Here is a 24,898-nt window from a genome sequence, read left to right as displayed (position 1 = left end):
ATTTTGGTTTTATATTTTATAAATTACAAGTTCACATTTCACAAAGTCATGTGTTTCTTCATTGATTTTATTACACTTCTCATGGAAAATCACCTTAATTTAAGTGGGAATCAGTAAGAAACTGGAATCACAATAAATTTGCCTTCCACCCCAATTTGCACAGATCAGTGTAAAGATCATCTACATTCTACTTTGCCACATCTGGAACATTGCTTAGGTTTCGTAACCTTTGTATGGCATAAGTACATCTTTTCCCAAAGCGTACATCAAAGCCACTGTCATTGAGAGGTGGAAACACAGTGTTTACCCATCAATAAGATTTTCACTTTGAGTTGCTTTTTCTTCTGGTGGTGATGAGTCGTCAACTTTTCAAAACTATTTTATATTCAATTCTGACCCATATGAGAGTTCAGGGGAATCATCAGACGTGCCTATGTTAGTAAAATGGCTTTTCCCATAAAAACCTGTCTAGCTCTAATAAAGACCTAAGCAAGTGTCAGTGAGGATTACCTCTTTTACCGCCCTGCTTCAAAGAGTTGAGCCAACTGCTTTTAATCATGAAATTATTGCATGGCAGGTTGTGTGCCATACCAATCTTTCAGACCTCCAACTCCTTCTTTTAAGAGAAAAAGTAGGTTGAACTCTAATCCTCGTCACTAATATTGGCTGCATCTGTCTTTTCTCTTGGAACAGCTCAATGGTTATTCGAGACTTAACCTTACGCAGTGCTGCTAGCTTTGGCTCCTTCCACCTGATCCGTCTACTCTACGACGAGTATATGTTCTACTTAGTAGAACATCGTGTTGCTCAGGCAACAGGAGAAACACCCATAGCAGTCATGGGCGAGGTAAGAGAAGCTGGAAGAACTATAGCCCATGAGGTTTTTAAGAAGTACCTGAATTACATTATAATCTAAATATATTCATTATTGATTAAAGCTATGGTTCCTAACCAATAAGCCTTAGACTCTGAGGGGCTGTGGATTTGTTTCAGGGGGTCCTTAAATTCCTCTGTTCATATGTATTTTCTTAATCAGAGGATTCTAAAATTATAAATTATGTCATGTACAAGATCCTGGAATGTTTGAATTTGTTATAATGGTACCGATGTAAAAGAAAAGTTTGAGAATCACTGGACTAAAAAAAATCTAATTGAATGGAAAAGAAGAAAGGTTGATGTTTCTGATAAAACTAAGGACTAAGAACGCAGAGGGAAAAAGTTAAATGTAGACTCTTTTTCCCAGTATCCAAAAGTGATGAAGAAGAAGAAGATGATGATGATGATGATGATGATGATGATGATGATGATGATGATGATGATGATGATGATAGCTGACATTTTGGGGCACTTATATGTGCCAGGCACAGTTCTAAGTTTTTTCTATGCAACAAAGCATTTAACATAACAAGTCTTTGAGTTAGGTACTACTTTGTCCTGTTTTACGGATGAGCAGTTGAGATTCAAGTTGGAAGCTAAGACACAGATTAGATTATTACATATCTAAGTGGTAGAGATCTGGTTTGAATACTCAGATTTTCAGAGCCTTGCTTCTGACTAGATGTGAAGAAAAAACTCTCCTCTTTAGAATTTTTAGATAGCAAGCAAAATGTCTTATTTCCAACAAATGTCTAAAAGCTAAAACTTTGAAGTTACTATAAACAAGAGTTTGTTAATATAATTAGGAATAAATGCAAATGCTCAAATGATTCAGCATGGTTCATTTTGTTGTGTTGAATTAGGGTACTTGAGGTCTTGCAGGATTATACCAGGTAAGGCAACATTACAGATTACACACAGCAATAAAGAAGTTCCATATATGTGCTTATTTAAATTTAAAAAGTGAAAATAAGTGTATTAGATGCATTTCCTAGTTTAATAAATATACTATTAAAGGTATAAGTTTAAAATATATACTTCAAGGACCTCTCTAAGTATTCTAATATAAATAAAGTATATGTTAAGCATTCAGAATGTAGGTTAAACTATTCCTCTTCTTTAAAATCTCTATGTATGCTGATCTGTGTGTTTGTCTGATGTTCATTAATGGTGCTTGTGTTTAAATGATGCCAGTTGTTTAGGTGTGAGATTTGATGGTGCCCTTAGTGCCTCTTTCTCCTTAGTTCTTTTATAGACGCCTGGTTGCAAAATGCCCAGTTGGTGTGTGAATTAAGTATTGTAAAATTTCTCAACTCAGGGCTCAAAACTTCTGAAATAGACATACCTTCTGGTATATTTCATACATTTGCCATCCACCTCATATGCTTCAGGACTTATTTAATAGAATGATCAGGATAATGATAACAAGGGTTCTCATTACCAGCTTGTGGCCACTCCTGATGCTTGGCCTTTGCTTTCCTGGCATCTCTAGGGAACAAAGGCAGTGGTCGTGAGCCAGGTGTGAAGACTTAGCAGCCTTCTCATATGCTTGTACAGGCAGCGCTGGCTCACCGGAATGAAAATGAAAATAGCCTTATATAGTTGATACTGCTAACTAATAATTCTAATAGGCAATTTTTTCCCCACTATGTGTAAACAGTATTTGTAAGTATGACATTATTAAATGAGGTGAAAATATGAATAAGAACCTGTGTCATAAAATAAAGTAAGAAATACTTTCTGTAAAATCAAAGATCTGAGTACACCTCTTGATTTCTTTGCTTACTATCCCCTTACCCAACTTATAGGAAAATCCTTTGAGCTGTCTTTGCTCATTCATTATTTAGCGTAGGCCAATTAAGGCTAATTTTATACTTTTGATCTCCCCATACAACATTGATGCCTCAAACATACATTAACCCTGGATAGACCAGTTGGCATGGCCATAATATCATATCTAAACTTTCTTGATTCTTGGGAGAAGAAGGGAATTCAAGAAAAAAGAATTCTGTTTATCCATGTGTTATATTAAGCTATCCTAGAAGTCAGATTGAAGGTAAAAAAAGGTTTTTTTCATGTTGAGGTTCAGTTGCATTCTTAGTCCCATAGGTGACTTCCCTTCGCAGATGTCAAGTCCAGAGTACCTGTGTACACAGTGGGAGCAACACCTGAAAAATCACCATTACCCCTAATCACAACAAGTGGTTTTCAGTCATCAGTAAAAACAACCACAAAACAATAATTGTCACTATTTATTGAGAGCTGTTGTACACTTAATAAAATTAAACTCTTGATCTGTCTGCTAATGATACTACAATCTGTAAATGATACTGCAATCCTCCCTGGTGATCATACTGGATACCTGAATGTCATCTTTCACAATTCTTTCTATCTGATCTCCCATATCCAACCAATTCCAACATCTGCTCCTTACCACCACCCCGTAGAGCAGTCAATATCATCTTATGAAAATATAAAGCTGATTGTGTTACCTGCACTTAAACCCTTCAGTAGCTTTCTCTTCTGTTAGTTAAGAAACAAACTCTTCCCTTGGTACAGAAGGTCTGGTCCTGACTCTGATTAAACCTCAGCCTCCCTCTTACTACTCCTGTTATAATCACTGTATTCTTTTCTCTGATCTTATTCACCAAGCTTTTCTCATCATTGGACTACCGTATAAATGGTTCTTTCTACCTGGGACTCTGCCCAACTCTTCCTTGCCCCCAACCTAACTCCTACTTCATATCTTTTTTTTATTGTTTAAAGTATTACAAATAGTAGTACATACGACTCCTTTTTTCCCCATTGACCTCCCCCTGGTCTCCCTTACCCCTCAACACATGCCCTCCAGTGTCTTGTGTCCATTGGTTATGCTTATATGCATGCATACAAGTCCTTCAGTTGATCTCTTACCCGCCCCCACCCTCCCCTGCCTTCCCACTATAGTTTGACAGTCTGTTCAATGCTTCTTTGCCTCTGTATCTATTTTTGCTTATCTACACTAATAAAAGAGAAACACGGTAATTGCCGTACAACCGCTACCCTTTTCATTGGCTAATCAGCGAGATATGCAAATTAACTATCAGCCAAGATGGCGGCCGGCAGCCAGGCAGCTTGAAACTAACATGAGGCTTGCTTGCTTCAGTGACGGAGGAAACCAACGTTCCCCGCCTGCGGCTGCAGGCCTCTAAGCGGGCAGTTTAAGAAACATTGTAACAAATACCGCTGGACTTCAGCCAGCAGATTCGCAACATTGTAAGCAAAGGCCAGAAACCTACTTTCAGCTGCGCGGAGGCCTAAGAGCTGGAGCCAAGCCTCAAGGCAAAGCTGGCCCAGAATAAAAAAAAAAGAAAAAGAAAAAAAGGAGCGGTTGGGAACTTCAGTCACTCCCAGCCTGAAAACAGCCCTCAGCCCCTCACCCAGACTGGCCAGGCACCCCAGTGGGGACCCCCACCCTGAAGGGTGTGTGACCAGCTGCAAACAGCCATCATCCCCTCATCCAGACTGGCCAGGCACCCCAGTGGGGACCCCCACCCTGATCCAGGACACCTTTCAGGGCAAACCAGCCGGCCCCACCCATGCACCAGGCCTCTATCCTATATAGTAAAAGGGTAATATGCCTCCTGGCACCAGGATCAGCGGAGCCGAGAGGCCTCCCGGCACCGGGATCAGCGTGACAGGGGGCAGCGCCCAAACCCCCTGATCGCCCTGCGGCTCTGTGTGTGACAGGGGGCGGGGCCCCAACCCCCTGAGCGGCCCTGCTCTGTGCCTGATAGGGGGGAGCTCCCCAACCCCCCCCCCCCACGGGCCCTGCTCTGTGTGTGATGGGGTAGAGCCATAACCACCCCATCGGCCCTGCCTTGAGTGTGAGAGTGGCAGCGCCCCAACCCCCTGATGGGCCCTGCTCTGTGAGTGACGGGGGCAGCGCCCCAACCCCCTGATTAGCCCTGCTCTGTGCGTGACGGGGTGGCGCCGGAACCTCCCCATCGACCCTGCCTTGAGTGTGACGGGACGGTGCCCCAACCCCCCAATTGGCCCTACCCTGAGCGTGACTGAGGGTAGCATCACAACCTCCCAGTCTGCCCTGCTCTGTGCATGACGGGGTGGCGCCCCAACTCCCCAATTGGCCCTGCTCTGAGCCCGACCAGGGGCTGCACCTAGGGATTGGGCCTGCCCTCTGCCACCCGGGAGCAGGCCTAAGCCAGCAGGTTGTTATCTCCCGAGGGGTCCCAGACTGCGAGAGGGCAGAGGCCAGGCTGAGGGACCCCCCCCCCCCCGAGTGCACAAATTTTTGTGCACCGGGCCTCTAGTCAGATTATAATGTTCTTTATATTCCACAAATGAGTGAGATCATGTGGTATTTACCTTTCACTGACTGGCTTATTTTGCTTAGCATAATGCTCTCCAGTTCCATCCACGCTGTTGCAAAAGGTAAGAGTTCCTTCTTTTTTACAGCAGCGTAGTATTCTATTGTGCAGATGTACCTCAGTTTTCTAATCCATTCATCTGCTGATGGACATTTAGGCTGTTTCCAAATCTTAGCTATGGTAAATTGTGCTGCTATGAATATAGGAGTGCATATATCCTTTCTGATTGGTGTTTCTGTTTTCTTGGGATATAGTCCTAGAAGTGGTATTGCTGGGTCAAATGGCAGTTCCATTTTTAATTTTTTGAGGAAACGCCATACTGTTTTCCACAGTGGCTGTACCAGTCTGCATTCCCACCAGCAGTGAAGGAGGGTTCCTTTTTCTCTGCATCTTCGCCAGCACTTGCCGTTTGATGGTTTGTTGATGATAGCCATTCTGACAGGTGTGAGATGGTACTTCATCGTTGTTTTGATTTGCATCTCTCAGATGATTAGTGACTTTGAGCATGTTTTCATATGTCTCTTGGCCTTGTGTATGTCTTCTTTCAAAAAGTGTCTGTTTAGGCCCTTTGCCAATTTTTTGATTGGATTGTTTATCTTCTTTTGTTAAGTTGTATGAGTTCCCTGTAAATTTTGAGATTAAACCTTTATCGGAGATAACATTGGCAAATAAGTTCTCCCATGCGGTGGGCTTTCTTGTTGTTTTGCTGATGGTTTCTTTTGCTGTACACAAACTTTTTATTTTGATATAGTCCCATTTGTTTATTTTCTCCTTAGTTTCCATTGCCCTAGGAGCTGTACCTGTAAAGATATTGCTACGACAATATTGCTATTTTGCTGCCTATGGCTTTTTCTAAGATTTTTGTGGTTTCCCATGTTACGTTTAAGTCTTTTGTCCATTTTGAGTTTATTTTTGTGTATGGTGTAAGTTGGTGGTCTAGTTTCATTTCTTTGCATGTATCTGTCCAATTTTCCCAACACCATTTATTGAAGAGACTGTCTTGGCTCCATTGTATGCTCTTGCCTCCTTTGTCAAATATTAATTGAGCATAATCGCGTGGGTTGATTTTTGGGTTCTCTTTTGTGTTCCACTGATCTATATGTCTGTTCTTGTGCCAGTATCAGGCAGTTTTGAGAACAGTGGCTTTGTAGTATAGCTTGATATCTGGTATTGTGATCCCTCCAACTTTGTTCTTTCTCAGGATTGCTGCAGCTATTTGGGGTCTTTTTTTATTCCAGATGAATTTTTGGAGAGTTTGTTCTAGGTCTTTGAAGTATGCCATTGGTATTTTAATGGAGATTGCATTGAATTTATAGATTGCTTTGCATAGTATGGACATTTTAATGATGTTGATTCTACCAGCCCATGAACATAGTATAATCTTCCATTTGTTTATGCCTTCCTCTGTCTCTTTTTTCAGCGTCCTGTAATTTTCTGAGTCCAGGTCCTTTCTCTCCTTGGTTAAATTTATTCGTAGGTATCTTAATTTTTTTTTTTTTTTGGTGCAATAGTAAATGGGATTTTTTTAATTTCTCTTTCTGTGAGTTCATTATTGGTATAAAAAAAAGCTATAGACTCTAGGTGTTAATTTTGTATCCTGCTACATTACCAAATTCATTTATTAAATCCAGTAGTTTTTGATGGAGTCTTTGAGGTTTTCTATGTACAATATCATGTCATCTGCAAATAAGGACACTTTTACTTCTTTTTTTCCAATTTGAATGCCTTTTATTTCTTCTTATCTCATTGCTATGGCTAGCACTTCCAGTACTAGGTCAAACAGGAGTAGTAAGAGTAGGCATCCCTGTCTTATTCCTGTTTTTAGGGGAAATGGTTTTAGTTTTTGCCCATTGAGTATGATGTTGGCTGTAAGTTTGTCATATATGTCTTTTATTATGTTGAGGTATGATCCCTCTATTCCCACCTTGTTGAGAGTTTTTATCAAGAAAGGGTATTGGACTTTGTCAAATGCTTTTTCTGCATCAATGGATATGATTATATGGTTTTTATCTCTCAATTTGTTTATGTGATGTATGACGTTTATTGATTTGCGGATATTGTATATCCTTGCATCCCTGGAATAATTCCCACTTGGTCATGGTGTATGATCTTTCTAATGTAATGCTGGATCTGATTTGCTAGGATTTTGTTGAGGATTTTAGCATCTGTGTTCATCGGAGATATTGCCCTATAATTCTCTTTCTTTGTAGTGTCTAGATAAAGATAAGGTTTTGGGATTAGGGTAATGCTGGCTTTGTAGAAAGAGCTTGGAAGTGTTCTTTCCTCTTGAATTTTTTGGAATAGCCTGAGGAAGATAGGTTTTATTTCTTCTTTGAATGTTTGATAAAACTCCCCTGTGAAGCCATCTAGTCCAGGGCTTTTGTTTGTTGGAAGTTTTTTGATTACTGCTTCAATTTCCTCCATAGTTATTGGCCTATTCAGGTTTTCTTACTTCATATCTTAAAAATCAGTTTTAGGGAGGCCCAGTTCCCCCAGGCTATCTTAGATCTATTCTTTTTTCTACTTTTATTCTGATTTCTACTTTTATTCTAGAATTACACAATAGAAATTGCATGGTTCTTTGTATAATTTGTGTAATTAAAGATTTAATGCCTGGAAATAATGTAGGACTTTGAGTCAGAACAACTAAATTTTACTTACTTTATAGTTGTATAATCTTGGGCAAATCATGCTTACTTACGTTGAACCCCAGGACTTAGCGCTGCTTTACTTTTTAAAACGTACATAGTCCATTAATATATTTATAGAATCTATAAATTGTGATTGCTCATAAAAGGATTTTCTAACATTTTCATAGTTAATCTATTGTAATTAAATTGTCATAATTTATATGTATTTAATATTATTTCTAAGCCTACTATATAACCAACTTTTTGAAATAAAATTGGAACCTAAAACATGGCTTAATTTTTAACATAAATATGAAAAGATAATATTTTAGTAATATTTTTTAAGGAAAATACCCCTTAAGGATTTACCATCAAAAGAAAAATGTCTCCCTAGCCAGTTTCGCTCAGTGGGTCGAGCATTGGTCCTTGGATCGAAGGTTCCCAGGTTCGATTCCGGTCAAGGGCATGTATCAAGAGCATGCAAGCTCAATCCCCAGCCCAGGTTGAGGCATGTACAGGAGGCAACCAATCGATATGTCTCTCTCACATCAGTGGTTCTCTATCTTTGTCTCTTCCCCTCCCTTCCACTCTCTCTAAAAATCAATGGGAAAATATTCTCAGGTGAAGATTAACAAAACCAAAAAAAAGAAAAGAAAAATGTTTGGGGTTCATCCAAATTGATGTACTCAAAGTAGAATGGGTGGGGGGGCAGGTCTTCAAAACCTAAAAACTAGAAAAGAGCAATAGTAATTCAACAGGCAAGCTTTAGGGTAAAATTTAAGTGGAAAAAGTCCAATTTGATAGAAGTAAAATCATGGTAAATGAGGGTGAATGCTTAAAGTAAAACCAATGAAAACTAAAAAAAATTAACTTCAGTGAACATTCAGTGCAACCAGGAAATACACAGATAATGTACCTGTGCAATAGGAGACTTGTACAGACTATTTTAAAAGGCTTGAATCATTGTGAAAGTTAAAAATCATTTGCAGGAAAGGAAACTATCTTGGCATAGTAGTAGCTGGAAAAATGTAATGCACACTAGTCAAAAATTCCATTATTATTTATAATACAACTTATTATTATTTATTAATATTTTTAATTGAGGACTGGCCTTGTGCTAGGTGTTTTACATTCTCATTTAATATTCACCATAACCTTACAAGAGATGTGTTAGGGTCCCCATTTCACCCATTAGGAACATAGGTGGAAAGTTGCCCAAAATTAGAACTAACAAGTGGTGGAACTAACTAGAGAAAGGAGGACTTTCTCACTACAGATAGTCAAATGGCCTCAATCTACATTTTAATTTTTCACCATATAGATTGTTTGGAGACAGATTCAGAATAGGGACTAATTTATTCATACAACACAGCTCCCTACAAAGCACCCACACTCACAATCATACATAAACCAGATGCCTACCATGTAAGCTTTCGTTATTTTCTTCCAGGCTTCTTTTCTCTGCATTGCAGGGTGCATTGTGATAGTCCTACCACCTCCTCCTTTCCACTTTTTGTTAGTAGACATTCAGAATATGCTAGTTGTAAAGGTTTTCTTGTTATAAAGAGAACACGTTTTCACACCCCACACCCTATTGTCTCTTCAGTTAGTCATTTCCAAAAAATAGAGGTGATATAATAAAAATTAAGGAGTACCTGTGTATTGTATTAAACTAATGCCATGGTTTCCTGTTGACAGTGGCTTTATGGAGCACCAAAGTTTTTTAATTCCAACCAGTTTTTTTTTTTTTTTTTCTTTTCTTTTTTTTTTATTTAAATCTTTATTGTTCAGATTATTACATTTGTTCCTCTTTTTTTTTCCCCCCATAACTCCCCTCATCCCAGTTCCCCCCCCACCCTCCGCCCTCACTCCCCACCCACTGTCCTCATCCATAGGTGCACGATTTTTGTCCAGTCTCTTCCCGCATCTCCCACACCCCTTTCCCCCCCAGGAATAGTCAGTCCATTCCCTTTCTATGTCCCTGATTCTATTATAATCAACAGTTCATTCTGTTCATCAGATTATTTATTCACTTGATTCTTAGATTCACTTGTTGATAGATGCATATTTGTTGTTCATAATTTGTATCTTTACCTTTTTCTTCCTCTTCCTCTTCTTAAAGGATACCTTTCAGCATTTCATATAATCCTGGTTTGGTGGTGATGAACTCCTTTAGCTTTTCCTTATCTGTGAAGCTCTTTATCTGCCCTTCAATTCTGAATGATAGCTTTGCTGGATAAAGTAATCTTGGTTGTAGGTTCTTGGTATTCATCACTTTGAATATTTCTTGCCAGTCCCTTCTGGCCTGCAAAGTTTCTGTTGAGAAATCAGCTGACAGTCGTATGGGTATTCCCTTGTAGGTAACTGAGTTTCTTTCTCTTGCTGCTCTTAAGAGTCTCTCTTTATCTTTTGCTCTTGGCATTTTAATTATGATGTGTCTTGGTGTGGTCCTCTTTGGATTCCTTTTGTTTGGGGTTCTCCGCGCTTCTTGGACCTGTAAGTCCATTTCTTTCACCAGGTGGGGGAAGTTTTCTGTCATTATTTCTTCAAATAGGTTTTCAATATCTTGCTCTCTCTCATCTTCTGGCACCCCTATAATTCTGATGTTGGTACGCTTGAAGCTGTCCCAGAGGCTCCTTACACTATCCTCGCATTTTTGGATTCTTTTTTCATTTTGCTTTTCCGGTTGGGTGTTTTTTGCTTCCTCGCATTTCAAATCATTGACTTGATTCTTGCGCTCCTCTGGTCTGCTGTCGGGAGTCTGTATAATATTCGTTATTTCAGTCCGTGTATGCTTAATTTCTAGTTGGTTCCCCAATATAAGATCGAGGGTCTCATTAGTTTTCTTGTAGATCTCATTAAGTTTATCGGCGGCTTCTAAACAGTTCTTGAGAGACCTTAAAAGTGTGGTTCTGAACTCTATATCTTCCATTGACAATTTTGTCCTGTTTCTTTGTCTCCGCATTTTGTGATGCTTCCTTGGTGCACCCCCTCGTGGTCTTTGTTCGAAGTCTTATAGTTAAATCTTGATTGTTGTAGCTAATACCAGGGAGGGTTTGACCTCCAGGCCAAGTGGCTATGAGAATCAGCTGTGTCAGCAGTGAGAGAACTTCTGTCCTCTAGGGAGGTGCTAATCTAGCCTTTGCCTGAGGCTATCCGGCAAATGCCTGTGTGCAGGGCTTGGGCGGGGCGGGTCGCACAGGATCAACAGGGAGAGCAGTTATGGCGGCTCTCAGTCCTGTCCCCAGGGGCTCTGCCTCTCTGAGTCCCAGCACCAGCTGCAAAGCTCAGAGAGAAGCTCTGACCGAAGCCAGACAGTCCCGCTTCTCCCGTTTGAGTCAGGGTCCCTAGAGACTCCCCGTATCTGGAGCTCAGAGTCTGCGACTCCCTCCCGATTGAAAACGCCAACCGCGCCCTCCGCCGCCAGCCCGCTCTGCGCACTCCGCACCTCAGAATTTGCCTTCAGCACTGCGCCTCCTCTGAGTGTCCGTATGCGTTTCTCTTTCCTCCTAGTTGTAGGACTTCCACTCAGCCAGCGTTCCTGTGGTTCTGGGTGATGTCCCTTCCGTTTTTTGGTTTCACTTTTGAAGTAGTTGTTCAAAGCAGCAAACTCCGGCGTTAACCTATGCCGCCATCTTGGTTCTCCCTCTAATTCCAACCAGTTTTATTTCCATAAAGGATATACTGGCAGGCCCAACCCTGATATTTGCAGGGCCTACGGCTCCCTTATGTCTAAATATTTTTAAAGTTATGGAGCAATTATAAGTAAAAACTATTCTGTCCACCTAGGTTGGTAAATGTATCTTGATAACAAATTGGAAGGCTGAGTTTAAATTTAAAATTCTCTGGCTCCTCCTAATTCTACTTTTCTCCTCAAAAGCAACTAAGCCTGTATTCTTACTTCACTTGAAATGATATAAAGGTACATAATCGCATTCATTACTGTGTTCTCGGGGGCAGAGACGTGCAAAAAGGCCTCAACAGAATCATGGAAATATGCTATCTAGGTACAGAGTGGCCAACAGCGACTGTAGGGCAGAATTTGCTTTGGTGTGAAGCACACTGGCAGAAATTGTGGCCATCTTAGAAGTCTTCAATAAAATTGTTTGGAAATACATAGAAAAGACCACTTACAGGGGGAAAAAATAACCAAGGAACATAAGATTTTACCAAATGCAACATTAGCATTCCTTGAAAATTTTATAAAATTGGAAATCATTTTAAAGTCTGTAACTATTTTTCCTCAGTTGTGAAACACTGTACTGAAGCTAAATATAAAACACTTTGATTAATTTGATTCTCATTTGGAAGACATTTAAAGAAAATAATAATGCTCTGAAATCCCTTACAATTGAAATTTCAAGATGTTTCTCTCCACCATCAAAAACATCCAAAATAGTTGCTGCCACCTGATCCTTTTGCCATCAGTTTTACTAAGCTTGGTTAATAGAACTGAAATTATAAGAGAATGTGCAGCTACATGGACTTGTAAAATTCAGAATATGACAAAATTCAATATAAGTGAAGAATGTTCAGAGATTAGAATCGGGCCAAGATGTTCAAAATCTGCATGTGAACAACCTTTCTTGTGGCTATAGGGAAAGTTTTAAAGGGCCTTATTCCTTCACTGACGTCTCAGAAGAGCAGAGAGCAGCAGTTGGTGACACCAGGGTTTGCATTCATCTGAGCTCATCAGCTGTTTCTAGTTGTGTGTTATTTCCACTCTGACACACACACACACACACACACACACACACACACACACACACACACACAGCCTATCTATGCCTTGGTCAGTACACATAAACCTTCAGCCCTAGATTGAGTTTATAGCGTCAACAACCTTAAGTCAGAGCCTAAGGACCATTTTCATTCTCAGGCAGAACTGCTTGTAGTCCTACTCAGCTTTTGTCTTCAAAACTCAATGGTCAGATACTATTTATAAAGTCCTAGAATTTCATTCAACTGTAAAGCCATAAGATGGGGGCTTTCAAAATGAAGTATTCCATTCTATTTTGACTTTTATGACATTCCCTATTTTTTCTATGTAGAATTTTAATTCCTACATACATCAAAGGCCATATGCTTTCTAACTCCAGAGCACATTTAAAATCCCTTGATTTATATTCTTTAGAACATACATTTCATTATCTTCCTCCCTCCCTCCCTCCCTTCTTCCCTGCTACCTCTCTCCTTCTCTCCCTCCCTCCCTCTCTCCATCCATCCCTCCCGCTCTCTAATTTCTAAAATGAGGATCACAATGTCTGGTCTCAAATCTAACACCACTGTATTTCTTACATAATTTTAGACAAATCAATTAATCATTTTCAGTGGCTGTAAGATGAAACCTAAGTTCTCTACCTTGCCAAATTTATAAGCTTTTATGTGAGTATGAAATGAGGAGGCAAAGTCATTCATTTGGTATTTATTCAGCCTTTAATATCTGTCAGATCTGTTTATCAGATTCTGGGATTTATTTATGAAGAGGACAAATAAGGTCCCTACCCTTGTGCACTGGCATTGGGATTGGGAAGACAGTTAGTAGGTGAAGAAGCAAAGTCAGGGTTACACCTTGTGGTAGGTGCTTTGAGGAAAGTGATGGAGAATGACAGCAACGGTGATACTTAGGGCTGTCAGGAAAAGCCTCTGAGGAAGTGACTTTGAGAAAGTGACACTCGAGGTCATAATATATGAGAGGAAGCTTGCCGTGTACTGAGCCATGAAAGTGCATTATCAGCTGTAGGATGTTACCTCCGTGAGTAGTAGCCCCCGCTGGTCCCCTGTGCAGTAGGGAAGTTAGAAGGCAACAACAGATTTTAGATTGTCCTATTTCTGGAGCTATAACTGTACAGTGATCTCTGTACTTTCTTATGAACCTCCATTTTTTCATCCAAATCACTCATATCTTCCTCCTCTTCTGTTTCTGGTTTGTGCTAGCTTAACCTCGGGACTTGTCACTGTTCCCTGTCTGTGACACTTCCTAGCTCAGGCTGCTCTCAGTCCTCCCTATCACCGTTCCTATACTTCCTTCTGCTTCAAAACTCCCTGCAACTGAGTTCTCTTTCTAATGACCCTATAATTCTAAAACCTTCTCGAAGGTTTCCAAGGTTGCCTCACTTATGGCAAAACTACCTATCCTTCATAATATAAGCAACTGGCTAGCACAGTGCCTAGCACATAGTAAGTTCTAAATAAATATTTATTGAATAATGAGTGAATGACTGATTCTCTTCATCTTACTCAGTCTACCTATAGGATTAAAGGGTTTTTTTCTTAATTACATGTATATTCTTTTCTCACATGTAAAATGCATGAAAAACCTTTATCTTCAGCTATATAGAATAACAAAATCTTACTCCTCATTCACAAGGTATTTTAACTTTAAATCTACTCTATATGCTGTACAGGTGGAATTTTGTCATTGATCCTAGAGATGCCTAGAGATACTGACAGTGTCCCTAAGACTTTTTTATAGTGTCCAGCACACAGTGTATGGCTCAGCACACAGAATTTAGTATGATAACAATCCATAAGATTTCAGTTGTTTGGGCTTTTATTTTTAGCATCCTGAATAATCAGATATATCCATTTAGATTAAGCAGAAGTTTTCTATGGAAAAATCTTTGTATTGAGGAAGTTGTCATAGTTTCAGTTAAGCAGCAACTAAAAACAGTGTTTCTTTTAAAGCAGTTTTTCAAGTATGTTCAGAGTTTTGTTTTCACATTATATAGTATTATTGTTCATTAATGGCAATAATAATTTAGTCTCAAAAACTTTGAGATTTGTCAAAAACAAATGGAATATTCACTTTTCACAGGTATAGAGGTATGTTTAGAATAGGGTTGGGGAACCTATTTTCTGACAAGGCCCATTTGGATATTTATAACATCCTTCTCAGGCCATACAGAATAATCAGCTTAAAAATGAGCCTGCTATATTTCGTCAAACATTTAATTAACTCACCCCGAATGCGTGGGCAGGGCCAGACCAAATGATTTTGCAGACCTTATGACGCCCGTGGGCCGGATGTTCCCCACCCCTGGCTTTAGAATCATCACTGCCAACTTGTTTCCAGAATTGCATCTTAAGTGTTAAAGTATTTATTTCAAAGAAATAAAAATCTTATATTACATCAATTAGATATAACTTATAAACAATCCCTTAGTTTTAGGCATTCTCTGTTTATAGCTCTAAAATTTTTAAATAATACCAAAAATATAGTCTCATTGATTTTTATTGTTGCTTGTATTGTATACTTTAATTCAAGAAATTTTATGTAATTTTCACTCTGAATGTTTTATTTTGACTAATATAAGGTTCTGAGCCATGTGATCAGGACCGACTTTAGAACAACAGTTCAGTGTTTATGGCTTTATGCTTGTTTCCCTGTGGGATGTACCTATAAAGTAATGAATGGGACAGTCTTCCTAACAAACATACTAGGAGCCAAGTATCAGAAAGGCCCTTGTCCCCTTCAAATCAGTCACCTCGAGGGCTACACTGTTCCAGTAAAACTGCTATAACATAATAGTGTTAAGAAATAATAAAGACTATGCTAAGAAATAATGAAGACTAAAATGACATTATTCTGAATAGATCGTAGATTGTAACAGATGAATTTGATCTTGTTGAGTAGTCAGAAATCATCCCAGCACCAACTGCAGTGAATGAAATTTGGAGGCCTGTTTGGAGTTACAACTGGATGTAAAAATAATAAGATGGACTTTCTTGAATAATACATAAACTAACTCTTGAAAGTGTCAAAGAGAAATTCCAGAACTTTGGACCTTGGAATAAATGTATAAACTCCCAAGGTAGCTACTATAAGAACATTACATGTTTAGGTTAAAAAAATGTGTATGTTTGCAAAATAAGATCAGTTTTATTACTTTATAGACATACCTTGTAGATGAAAAAAATACTTCTATCATGGAACTCTTTATAAGCAAACTTCCGAATGTAAGTAGAATTTCTGTCTCACCCTATCTGAGTCTGTTGAGAAATCTGAATTTCTAATAATGACTTACTCTGAATCTTTAGCTTTAAAAAAATATATAATGTTTTCCATTTAAAAAATGGATGAATTTAGGTTTTACGTCACCATTTTCTGACTAGCTTTGTTTAGTTTGCTCTTCAATTTTTTATTTAGTATATTATGTTCATCTTTGTCCACCCTGAGACTCTCAGAATGTATTTTCCCATTGTAAAATTATCATCAAACTCGTGAATGGAGATAGAAAATAAAGCCTAAGCTGAAGGTTAGACCTTGTTCCATATTATTTTAAACTCTGTTTGGTTGGCATTTGGAACAGTCAGATGCCTTTCTTTGTTAAAAGTGGAACCCTATTATCTTACTAAATAAGAACAGCAACTTACAAAAAGAAAAGCCTTTCTATAAAAGTAAATACTCTCAACTTTGGAGCTCCTATTATGTTTTTCATTTCAACTAATAAAAGCTTGAAAAACAGAATTCAACCAAGCAGCTGGGCCATGTTTTTCTCATGTCAACTCCAGGTGGACTCGTGGACGTGGACTGGGCGTGGACCTGGAGAGTGCGCTGCTTCATGGGGCCTTTCCACATTGATCCCACCACATCCACACTCATCCAGGCTGTCAGGCCCCTATTTCCTGCTGCTGCGTTGAAATAATAAAAGTAAAATGGAGTGTGGAAGGCAGAGAAAATTGGTAGCCTTTTGCAGGGAGACTAAGACAGCTAAATTGTGACACAATTTAAACTGTTCAAATTCGACAAGTTTGATTGAAAAATTGCATGACCTGTGTAGTTAGAGAGCAAAACGGTCACTAGTTTATAGTTTTAAAAAGTCACAGGGCGCTGTGTTTACCGCAGACTGAGAATATTCTTTTATTCGGCCTGGTAGTAATTGTTGCACAAATGCCTGTTTTGCAGTTTGGCGATTTAAATGCTGTGTCTCCTGGAAATCTGGATAAAGGTAAGAATTTAAAATAATGTACATTGTTAAAGACTTTATTTGACTGGGAAATTCTCACAGAGGAAAATGTAGCGTATGTGTCTGGCACTCTTACTCTGTGGAAACAGCATACAGTCCTAGGTGAGTATGGCTGTGATGTCTTCAGAATGCTTCATTATTTCTCCATTTCTGTGCTTTCTTTATGGGAGGTGCCTTAAGTACAAGAAATAAATTTCAACACAGTTACAAGCTCATTTTGGCTTTTTGCCTGAAGTTCGTTTTAAGTTCATTATTTCTGACCATCTGCAGAGTCCTAGAGAAATGGCATAAAAGTTGCTTTAAATATCTGTATTCAAGGCCTATCAGGCAAGGAAAAAAGATTCCTCAGCCTACCTATCGCCACTCCACACTTCTCAATGGAAAAGGAACTCAGAAAGAGCCGTGATGTTTACTGGAGAAGCAAGATAAATCGTGGTGTAGATGGAAAGGATAACACACATTCTCTTTAAATTATAATCCCAGCATCACCACTCTAATATGACAGTAGGACATATATTCCTGAAGAAACTCTTGCTCTACAAAACCACAGAGTGAAAGGACTATGGATTAGGGGTGGGGGGTGGGGAGAAGGTTGGAATAGAGCACACAGCAGCAGAAGAAATCCTTTAGAAAACCAGCCCAGTTTTTATAAAAATATAAAATTTCTAATAAACAAGCACAGTAGAAAATGTAGACCTTTCTTCAAAAAAACTAAGAAGTGAAGATAGCTTGAGGTTTTAAAGAATTGAGTTCTGGAGTCAGGGACAAAATGCACAAAGACAGGTGAGAATAACACAATTAGCCCTTCCAAGCACAGCCAGAACCAGTGGGGAAACCAAGGCAAGAGGAAGGACTTGGGGAATCTGCACATGAGTGCAGTGCTGTTTTCTGGAGCAGCCTGTCCTCGGGCACTCATTGTCCAGCTTCTGACCCTCCTTGGCGGTGGAAAACAATGTGCCAGGGAAGGTCACCTTTGAATCCATGTCACTCCCATGTTGAACTCCTGTCAGGCAATTGTGGGTACATTAATTCCTGTTAGAGGAACATACATAGTAGCAAAGCAGGAGAAGTGGAAAATGATAGCCCCAAAATATTGTTGCTGTACCTATATACTCTATAGGATTAACCAAATAACCCTCAGAAAGATAAATCAATTATGAGATGATACGAATTTGTAATGGAAGAGCCAGAATGGTGCCAGTTGAAGCCCATGTCCAGCATACAGCCATCCTGATAGCACACTGACACCAAAGCCGTTTAACAAAGAATTTGTTGTTTCATCCCTGCGTGCCCACAGGTGCAGTAGGAGTATGACTACTTGGCTAAACACTGAATGGCAGCCATTCTTCTTTGTAAAGTGCTAAACCAAGTCTTCAGTCCACTCCAGTAGCACCTGATGTTAATTTTTCTGTACCAAATGTCCATAATCGATAGTAGGTTTCTAGAAGATGTCTTGCAATCTATTGATGCATAAAATGTCTATGGACTTTCCCTTAGGGACTGGAGAAAAGGCTTGCTTTGTAGCCTATCCAAATGATCCCTGTCACCCCTAGTGACCTGCACAAAAGTGGCCTGGAGCACTGGAGTTTGTCCTGTCCACCACCTACAGTCCTGTCCATTTCTGCCCAAAACAGGTAGAGAGAAGGGCTTTGCTCATTCCCTCTTCACCTGCCTACCTGCTGGAAGTTTTTATTTTCCTTTCAGTGCTGGGGTTTATTTATTTATTTATTTATTTTTGCTATTATAATTTTGACACTATTTCTCAGGCACAGGAAAGAAGGTAGAGAGGGATCTGAGAAGCAATGCAATTTTACCTCACATTCTTGGAATGGCTCTGCTGGTCCCATTCACCCTCAGACATGATGCTTCTTGAGATATAGCTGAACTGTGGCATAATCAGAGCCTAAGGTTTGAATGCAAAAACTTCAAGACTTTTTGTTGGCTCTTTCCACAAAAATGAGATATTTAATGTTTTTCCTGATAATGAAAGTAGTATTAGCTCTGTATAAAAATTCCAAGTAATACAGAGAACTAGAAACTATTGAGAGTGAAATTTCAAAGTCGCAACCCTAAGAGACTACTGCCATTAAGAATTTTGTGAGTGTCCTTCTTCTTTTGTTTATATATAAACAACTGCATCAACAAAATGCAAAGTATCATACATGTGTTTTGATTATACCCTCTTGATAAAGCAAATGTCTACCAAATTTATCCTCCACGCAGCCAACCAGCCCTTCACATGTGCTTGTTCTAACATCTGTTATCATCAAGTCCATTTTCCAAAGCAAAAAGGTAACCGTATAAAATAGATGGGCCAGGAGGTCTCTTGCCACACTAGTTCTTCTGTGTTTACGGTTTAAGGATGCATTGCAGACGTCATTCCTGTCAGTACATCTAAACTCAGCCTTTTTCATTACATACACCGCTTCTCAGGAGATGCTGCTCCTGGCAGCTGTGCACTGCACCACGCCACGTGGAGGTCCCTGCGACTCCCACTCAGTTCTCTCTGGAACCATCTTTGCCCCGTTGATAACAAGAGAGGAACATTCAGGGCCCATTTATGTTGAGAGCTGCATTCGCAGGGATTGATGTGGTAGGTGTGCCCCAAGTGGTAACACTAGACTCAACCTTAGAAAGAGTTCAACTTAATCTGACCTAAGAGCTACTTGTACATGACAGAAGAGAATAACATGAAGATTTGGTTCAGTTTCTACAAGTGACTAGAAATCAAAAGTATAACAAGTATAGATATATTTTAATTATCGATGAGCTATTTTATGTGATTATGCCTTCATTTTTTTTGGTAAACAGTAAAACATGTCGAAGGTGAACTAAAAAGATTTTTAAGGCAAAAATTATATTCCCTGCTGTTTAAAAGTGGTCACTCCTGAAGAGGCATTCTCTATACTCCTCGGAAGGGAATCTCTCACAGCAATAAAGCTGTGTGAGCATTTTCTCTCTCTACTTTTGAATTTTAACTGTGCTGCTGGAAAACATTAAATGGTATTCCATTCTAATGATGTTTTAGTTCATATAAAGTGTATTAAAATTTGGAGAGACCAGTGACTAATACATTTAATTTCCAGAAATGAATACCAGTCTTAACAGTGAATATCAGTGTTGCCAGGAATGGAAATCCATTGTGCATTGTTAATTTGATACTTCTGCCTTAGTCTTTATAATTTTTGGCAATAAGAATTAAGAGCCTATTTAATATTATCATCTATACTATTTGTGCTCACCAAAAGTCTTTACAGCAACCCATGCTTGTACCTGATATATGTCATCACCAGTCTCACCTACACTAATATCAACACGTAAAATTTATATCTAAGTATAGATTTTTGGAGGAGACTGAAGTTTTTCTCCCTCACTTCTTTTTTTAGTTAGCATTTTTCACCTCAATACATTCCCCAAATGCCAACAGTGTATTAAAGTGACTACTTCATGAAGACACAACTTATGCCAAACTACTTAATACAAAAACGTTAGGAAATTCCAAAGGTCTTTTTAAGTTTTGGAGTTATTAAAAGTATTAATCACAAACTAACCCCGAATAAATTACCTTTATCATGTTTGAAAGAATTATGGATGCATTAACTGATCTTTGATGCAAGTGAAATCCACGGAGAGGAAAACCTATAAGCTTTGTCCCCTGAGAAGAGCTGAGAAGTTGCTTTCCTAATGCTCCATATTAACGTGTTTCTAAGCACAAGTTGATTGCCATTTTCCAGTATGTCTTTTGGTAATGGTCGTGGCATTATTTGTTTGTGCAGATGAAGGCAGTGAGGTGGAAAGTGAAATGGATGAAGAACTAGATGACTCTTCAGAACCTCAAGCCAAGCGAGAGAAAACGGAGCTGACCCCGGCGTTCCCGGTGGGTTGTCTGCAGCCTGTTCTCGAGAGCAGCGTGCAGCCCAGCCTCCTGAATCCCATCCACAGCGAGCACATCGTCACAAGTACTCAGACTATCAGACAGTGCAGCGCGACAGGCAACACTTACACTGCGGTCTAAAGAATATTAAAGCGTATTTTTCCAGCTAACATTAACCCTGTTGATATTGGGCTTAAGTTGAGAAATTAATAAGCCTGAAGGTCGACTGTTGTCAAATTCTATCTGTGCTGAACATTACCTTTTTGGAGTTGTGAAATGGAATGGGTGTATGTATTTTGCCAGGTCTTTTTTTTTTTTAAACGTAAACAAATTATTTGCCTCTTAATAATAAGAGGGTTTTTTCTTTAGTTTTGGGTGTCAAGAAGGATTTTTACAACACTTAATATTTTTTTCTTATAATTAAAAGTAATTTACATTTTTGTAGCTGAAAATATTTTATTGTTGATTGTTAGTCTTGGTGTATGATTTCATGTGTGAGTTTTTAATTAGATGCACTTCTGTGAAATATCAAAAGAAATGCATTTTTTATTTACACTGGAGGCATGCCCATTTGGCAGCAGATGCATCAAATTTGCTTTTGAAAGGTGCTTTTCATTGGGCCGAACCACAAGACACTATTTTGATAGCATTTTGGAGTATGGAGAAAGAATACAGAGCATTTTTATGATAGTGCTAGAGGGTTGGGAAGGTCATCTATATTTCTCTGAAGAAAAATTGAGCTGTGCATTTATCAGTTCAGAGTAAATGACAGAATTGCCAGAGATTATGCTAATATGTACATAATTTGTGTACATAATGATTAAATCATGTTAATGCAAGCTTCCGTTAAACATTGAATTTTAACTGTTATTTGCATACCAATTCCTCTGTTTAATGACTACTGATTCTGTATTTGGGACCACTGCACAGATGCGTTCTGCTGTTGAGTGGGGCTGTTATAGTTAGAGACTGAAGCTGAAAATGACTTGACTTTTTTTTTTAAGTGTACATGCTACTTATGCTGAGCTGGACATACAGGAAACCATTCCATTTGGATGACTTTCTTTTATTCCAGGTCTTTTTCCTAATAGTAGTTCAATATGCTGCTATTATAAGAGAAAATTTATAGAATGCAAGGAATGTAGCAACCTGCATATCGTTCTTTCGTTCAAAAATATTTCCTGGTTTCTAAAGTATGTGGATTTAAATTTTAAACAGAACCTGAAGGCAGTGTAACTGGCACGCCATACTGTTGCTTATCTCCGATTCTGTAGGATTTGGATAGGTGGCTTGATGGACCAGTGCCGCTGAAGAATGTACATCAGGGATCATCGTACCTCGGCTATAACATGGTGCCTTAAAACAGAACTGAAGCTAAGGTTTAGTAAGGCTTATTTTGTTCCTGTAAATTCCTCTTCAGTCCATTTGACAAGCTGTGCCTGTCATTGTCAGATTCCCGAAGTAAGGACAGGTTACATGTTCTTCAAAGGAAATTTAGGGCAAACAAAGCAAAACAAAAAGACGAAAAAATCAGTTTCCCTCTTTGAGTGACCACGAACCTATTTTTTGTTCTTAGAGCTGAATAATACTTGATTATAAGTTAGATTGCTTAAGGGTATGGAGTAGCAGGCTAGTTTTAATCACCAACTTGTTACATAAAACATATATATGTTAGACCATTCTTATCTAGTTATAATTTAAGAAAGTTAAAATAAGTAGGTACTTATCGAAGTGCATCTTTTCAGTCTCCGTGTTTGTCTGTGTGTCTTGGTGTCTGTGTCCACATGCACACACGAGTGCCCATGGGCGGAGTCAGCTACCACAGCAGAAGATGAGATCCAGGAGTGGATACACCATCCCCATGTTAATTTACATGAAGAGCCAACGTCCTTTTAAGCACTCAAATTATTAACAACAACAACAAAAAAGGCACATCTATTCATTTAATTCATTCTTAAAAAGCTAATAAGCAAAAATAAGTACATAAAGCCAAAAAAAAGGGAAAGCACAAAATTATTTACAGATTATTAATGAGACCTATATGAAATTCAAGATGTTTATCTTTCCAGTTTTATTGGGGTGAGGGTGGGGGGTGGAAAGAAGAGGGTGAGCCAATCTGTAAAGTTAAAACTACCAAATGGCTTATTGGGTAATACGCAGTCTATTTCAACTGTTGTTGCTCAATTGCCTTAGACTACTCAGATAACTGAGGTCAACAGGTTTCTTCAGTAAACATTAAATGCATTAGATGTAATTTTTTTAATTGATTCAAATTTTGTATTATACAGCTCATACTAATATATTCAAAAGTCTTTTGCTGGCTTATCGCCTTTATCTAAATATCATTTAAATTATCACCTCCCTTTTTCTCCCAAAAGGCAATGAATTTGTACCATCACACACACACACACACACACACACACACACACACACACACACACACACACACACACACACAAAGGCAAACCAGCAAGCAAGACCCCTTAAGCTGCAAAGACCATGTATCTACTTCATTGTGCATTAGGAAACATGGACAGGTACATTTAAATCAAAAAAACTGAAAAGGAAAAAACCCCCACACTCTTTGTTTTGACCCTCCTTTCTTGATTTTTCACTTTCCTAACCCTTTCCACCACACCCAGAAGTATGCTATATTTGTATTGGACCAAATGTATTTACCGGTATCATCTTGCTTATTGAACAATTTTAAATATATTTATTATAATTGTTTCCTTTAATTTAGTGTTGGATATATTTGTTTTGTTAGAGGAATCTGATAATAATGGGCATACAGTGGGGCCTTGACTTACGAGTTTAATTCGTTCCGTGACGGAGCTCGTAACTCAAATTACTCGTATGTCAAATCAATTTTCACCATTACAGTGACACGTGATGTTGGGCTGATGTTGTGGCGTTCACTGTGATGTTCGCTGCACCAACTAGCGGTGGGGTATCTGAAGCTGGCGCGTAACCCGAATTTTAGCTCGCACCTCAAAGCAAAAAATTGGCCGAGAGACGACTCGTATCTCGAAAAACTCGTTAGTCGGGACACTCGTAAGTCAAGGCCCCACTGTATTTAGATTAATGAAAATTAGAGACTGGGGATCCTCCAAGGTTCAACATTTCTTCTAATTGTTCATGGTTTGTTCTAAATTTAGACAGATCAGGAATTAGATCCTCCAAGGTTCAACATTTCTTCTAATTGTTCATGGTTTGTTCTAAATTTAGACAGATCAGGAATTAATATTATTATATTTCAACTTGACTCACTAAAAATATTCTGATCTCCTTTATGAATACAGTTAGGAACATAAATTCTTTGTGACAAGTATAGATAGTTCTGACCCATAGACAAATAATATCTATGATCTATGCTACTTCCTGTTATTTGAAATCCACAGTAAGACACATACACACATATACAATCACAAACAAAAATCTTAACCATTTTGAACTTGAATTGTGAAATGTTTTACAAAATAAAAACATCATAATTTATACCTTTGAGCAAATTGGAGCAACCACATTTATTGCATTTATTAAACATTTTATTTCCATTTTTCAGTCATTGAAACTGACTTTTTAAAATAACATTAGACACTAATACAATAGGTTTATTAACAAGTGACCAGGACAAATTTTAAGAACTTAATGTTTCATGGCATTATAATCAAACACTAGTCCTGAAAAATATCTATATAGACCAAGTGATAAACTTTCATTGAGGAAAAATGTGAAGAAGGTATGTTGGCTATTTTTAAGTTTCAGAAAAAGTATTTCCATATAATAGGATCAAGTATCAATAGTATAGTTTGATCTTTGTGTATTAGTATACATCTCCAAAATATTTACATTCCTACAGCCCATGAACAAGAGGCTGAAATGGGTGAACTGTCCACTTGGACCCAGTTTAAAAACAATTTTTGGATATTAAGTGGCTGGTCACTTTTTCAGGATTTTCATCCAAACTATGTTTAGACTGACTGTATAAGTCTTGCTGCCTTTTCAGAAATCTGCTTTCCTTTTTGTGCTTTTTTCTTGTACTGTATAGCACGGTTCATGCACCTCTCTTTAGATGGTGTACTTTAAAAACAAAAATAAATTTTAGAAAATGGTTTTAACACTGCATAACTAAAATTAGTAGTGTGCAACGTTGACTGCCTTTGATGTGTAGTAGACGAG

At 38.5% G+C, this 24,898-nt stretch overlaps 1 protein-coding gene across 36 annotated transcripts in view; it reads left to right on the top strand.

Moving 5' to 3' along the window:
* The window catches only part of RFX3 (regulatory factor X3), a 272,040-nt gene extending 248,447 nt beyond the window's left edge, over positions 1 to 23,593 (top strand). For all 36 annotated transcript variants that reach the window (XM_036331012.1, XM_036331011.1, XM_036331005.1 and 33 more), the window contains 3 exons: positions 694 to 847; positions 16,782 to 16,824; positions 20,619 to 23,593. In XM_036331012.1, the coding sequence (XP_036186905.1) occupies positions 694 to 847; positions 16,782 to 16,824; positions 20,619 to 20,857 (436 nt within the window). In that variant the 3' untranslated portion in view covers positions 20,858 to 23,593. The remainder of the gene's footprint in view (positions 1 to 693; positions 848 to 16,781; positions 16,825 to 20,618) is intronic.
* The last annotated feature ends 1,305 nt before the right edge of the window (positions 23,594 to 24,898 follow it).

Source organism: Myotis myotis, unplaced genomic scaffold, assembly GCF_014108235.1.
Source record: "Myotis myotis isolate mMyoMyo1 unplaced genomic scaffold, mMyoMyo1.p scaffold_m19_p_12, whole genome shotgun sequence".
Taxonomy (NCBI): domain Eukaryota; kingdom Metazoa; phylum Chordata; class Mammalia; order Chiroptera; family Vespertilionidae; genus Myotis; species Myotis myotis.
This window is presented reverse-complemented; position numbering and strand designations above follow the sequence as displayed.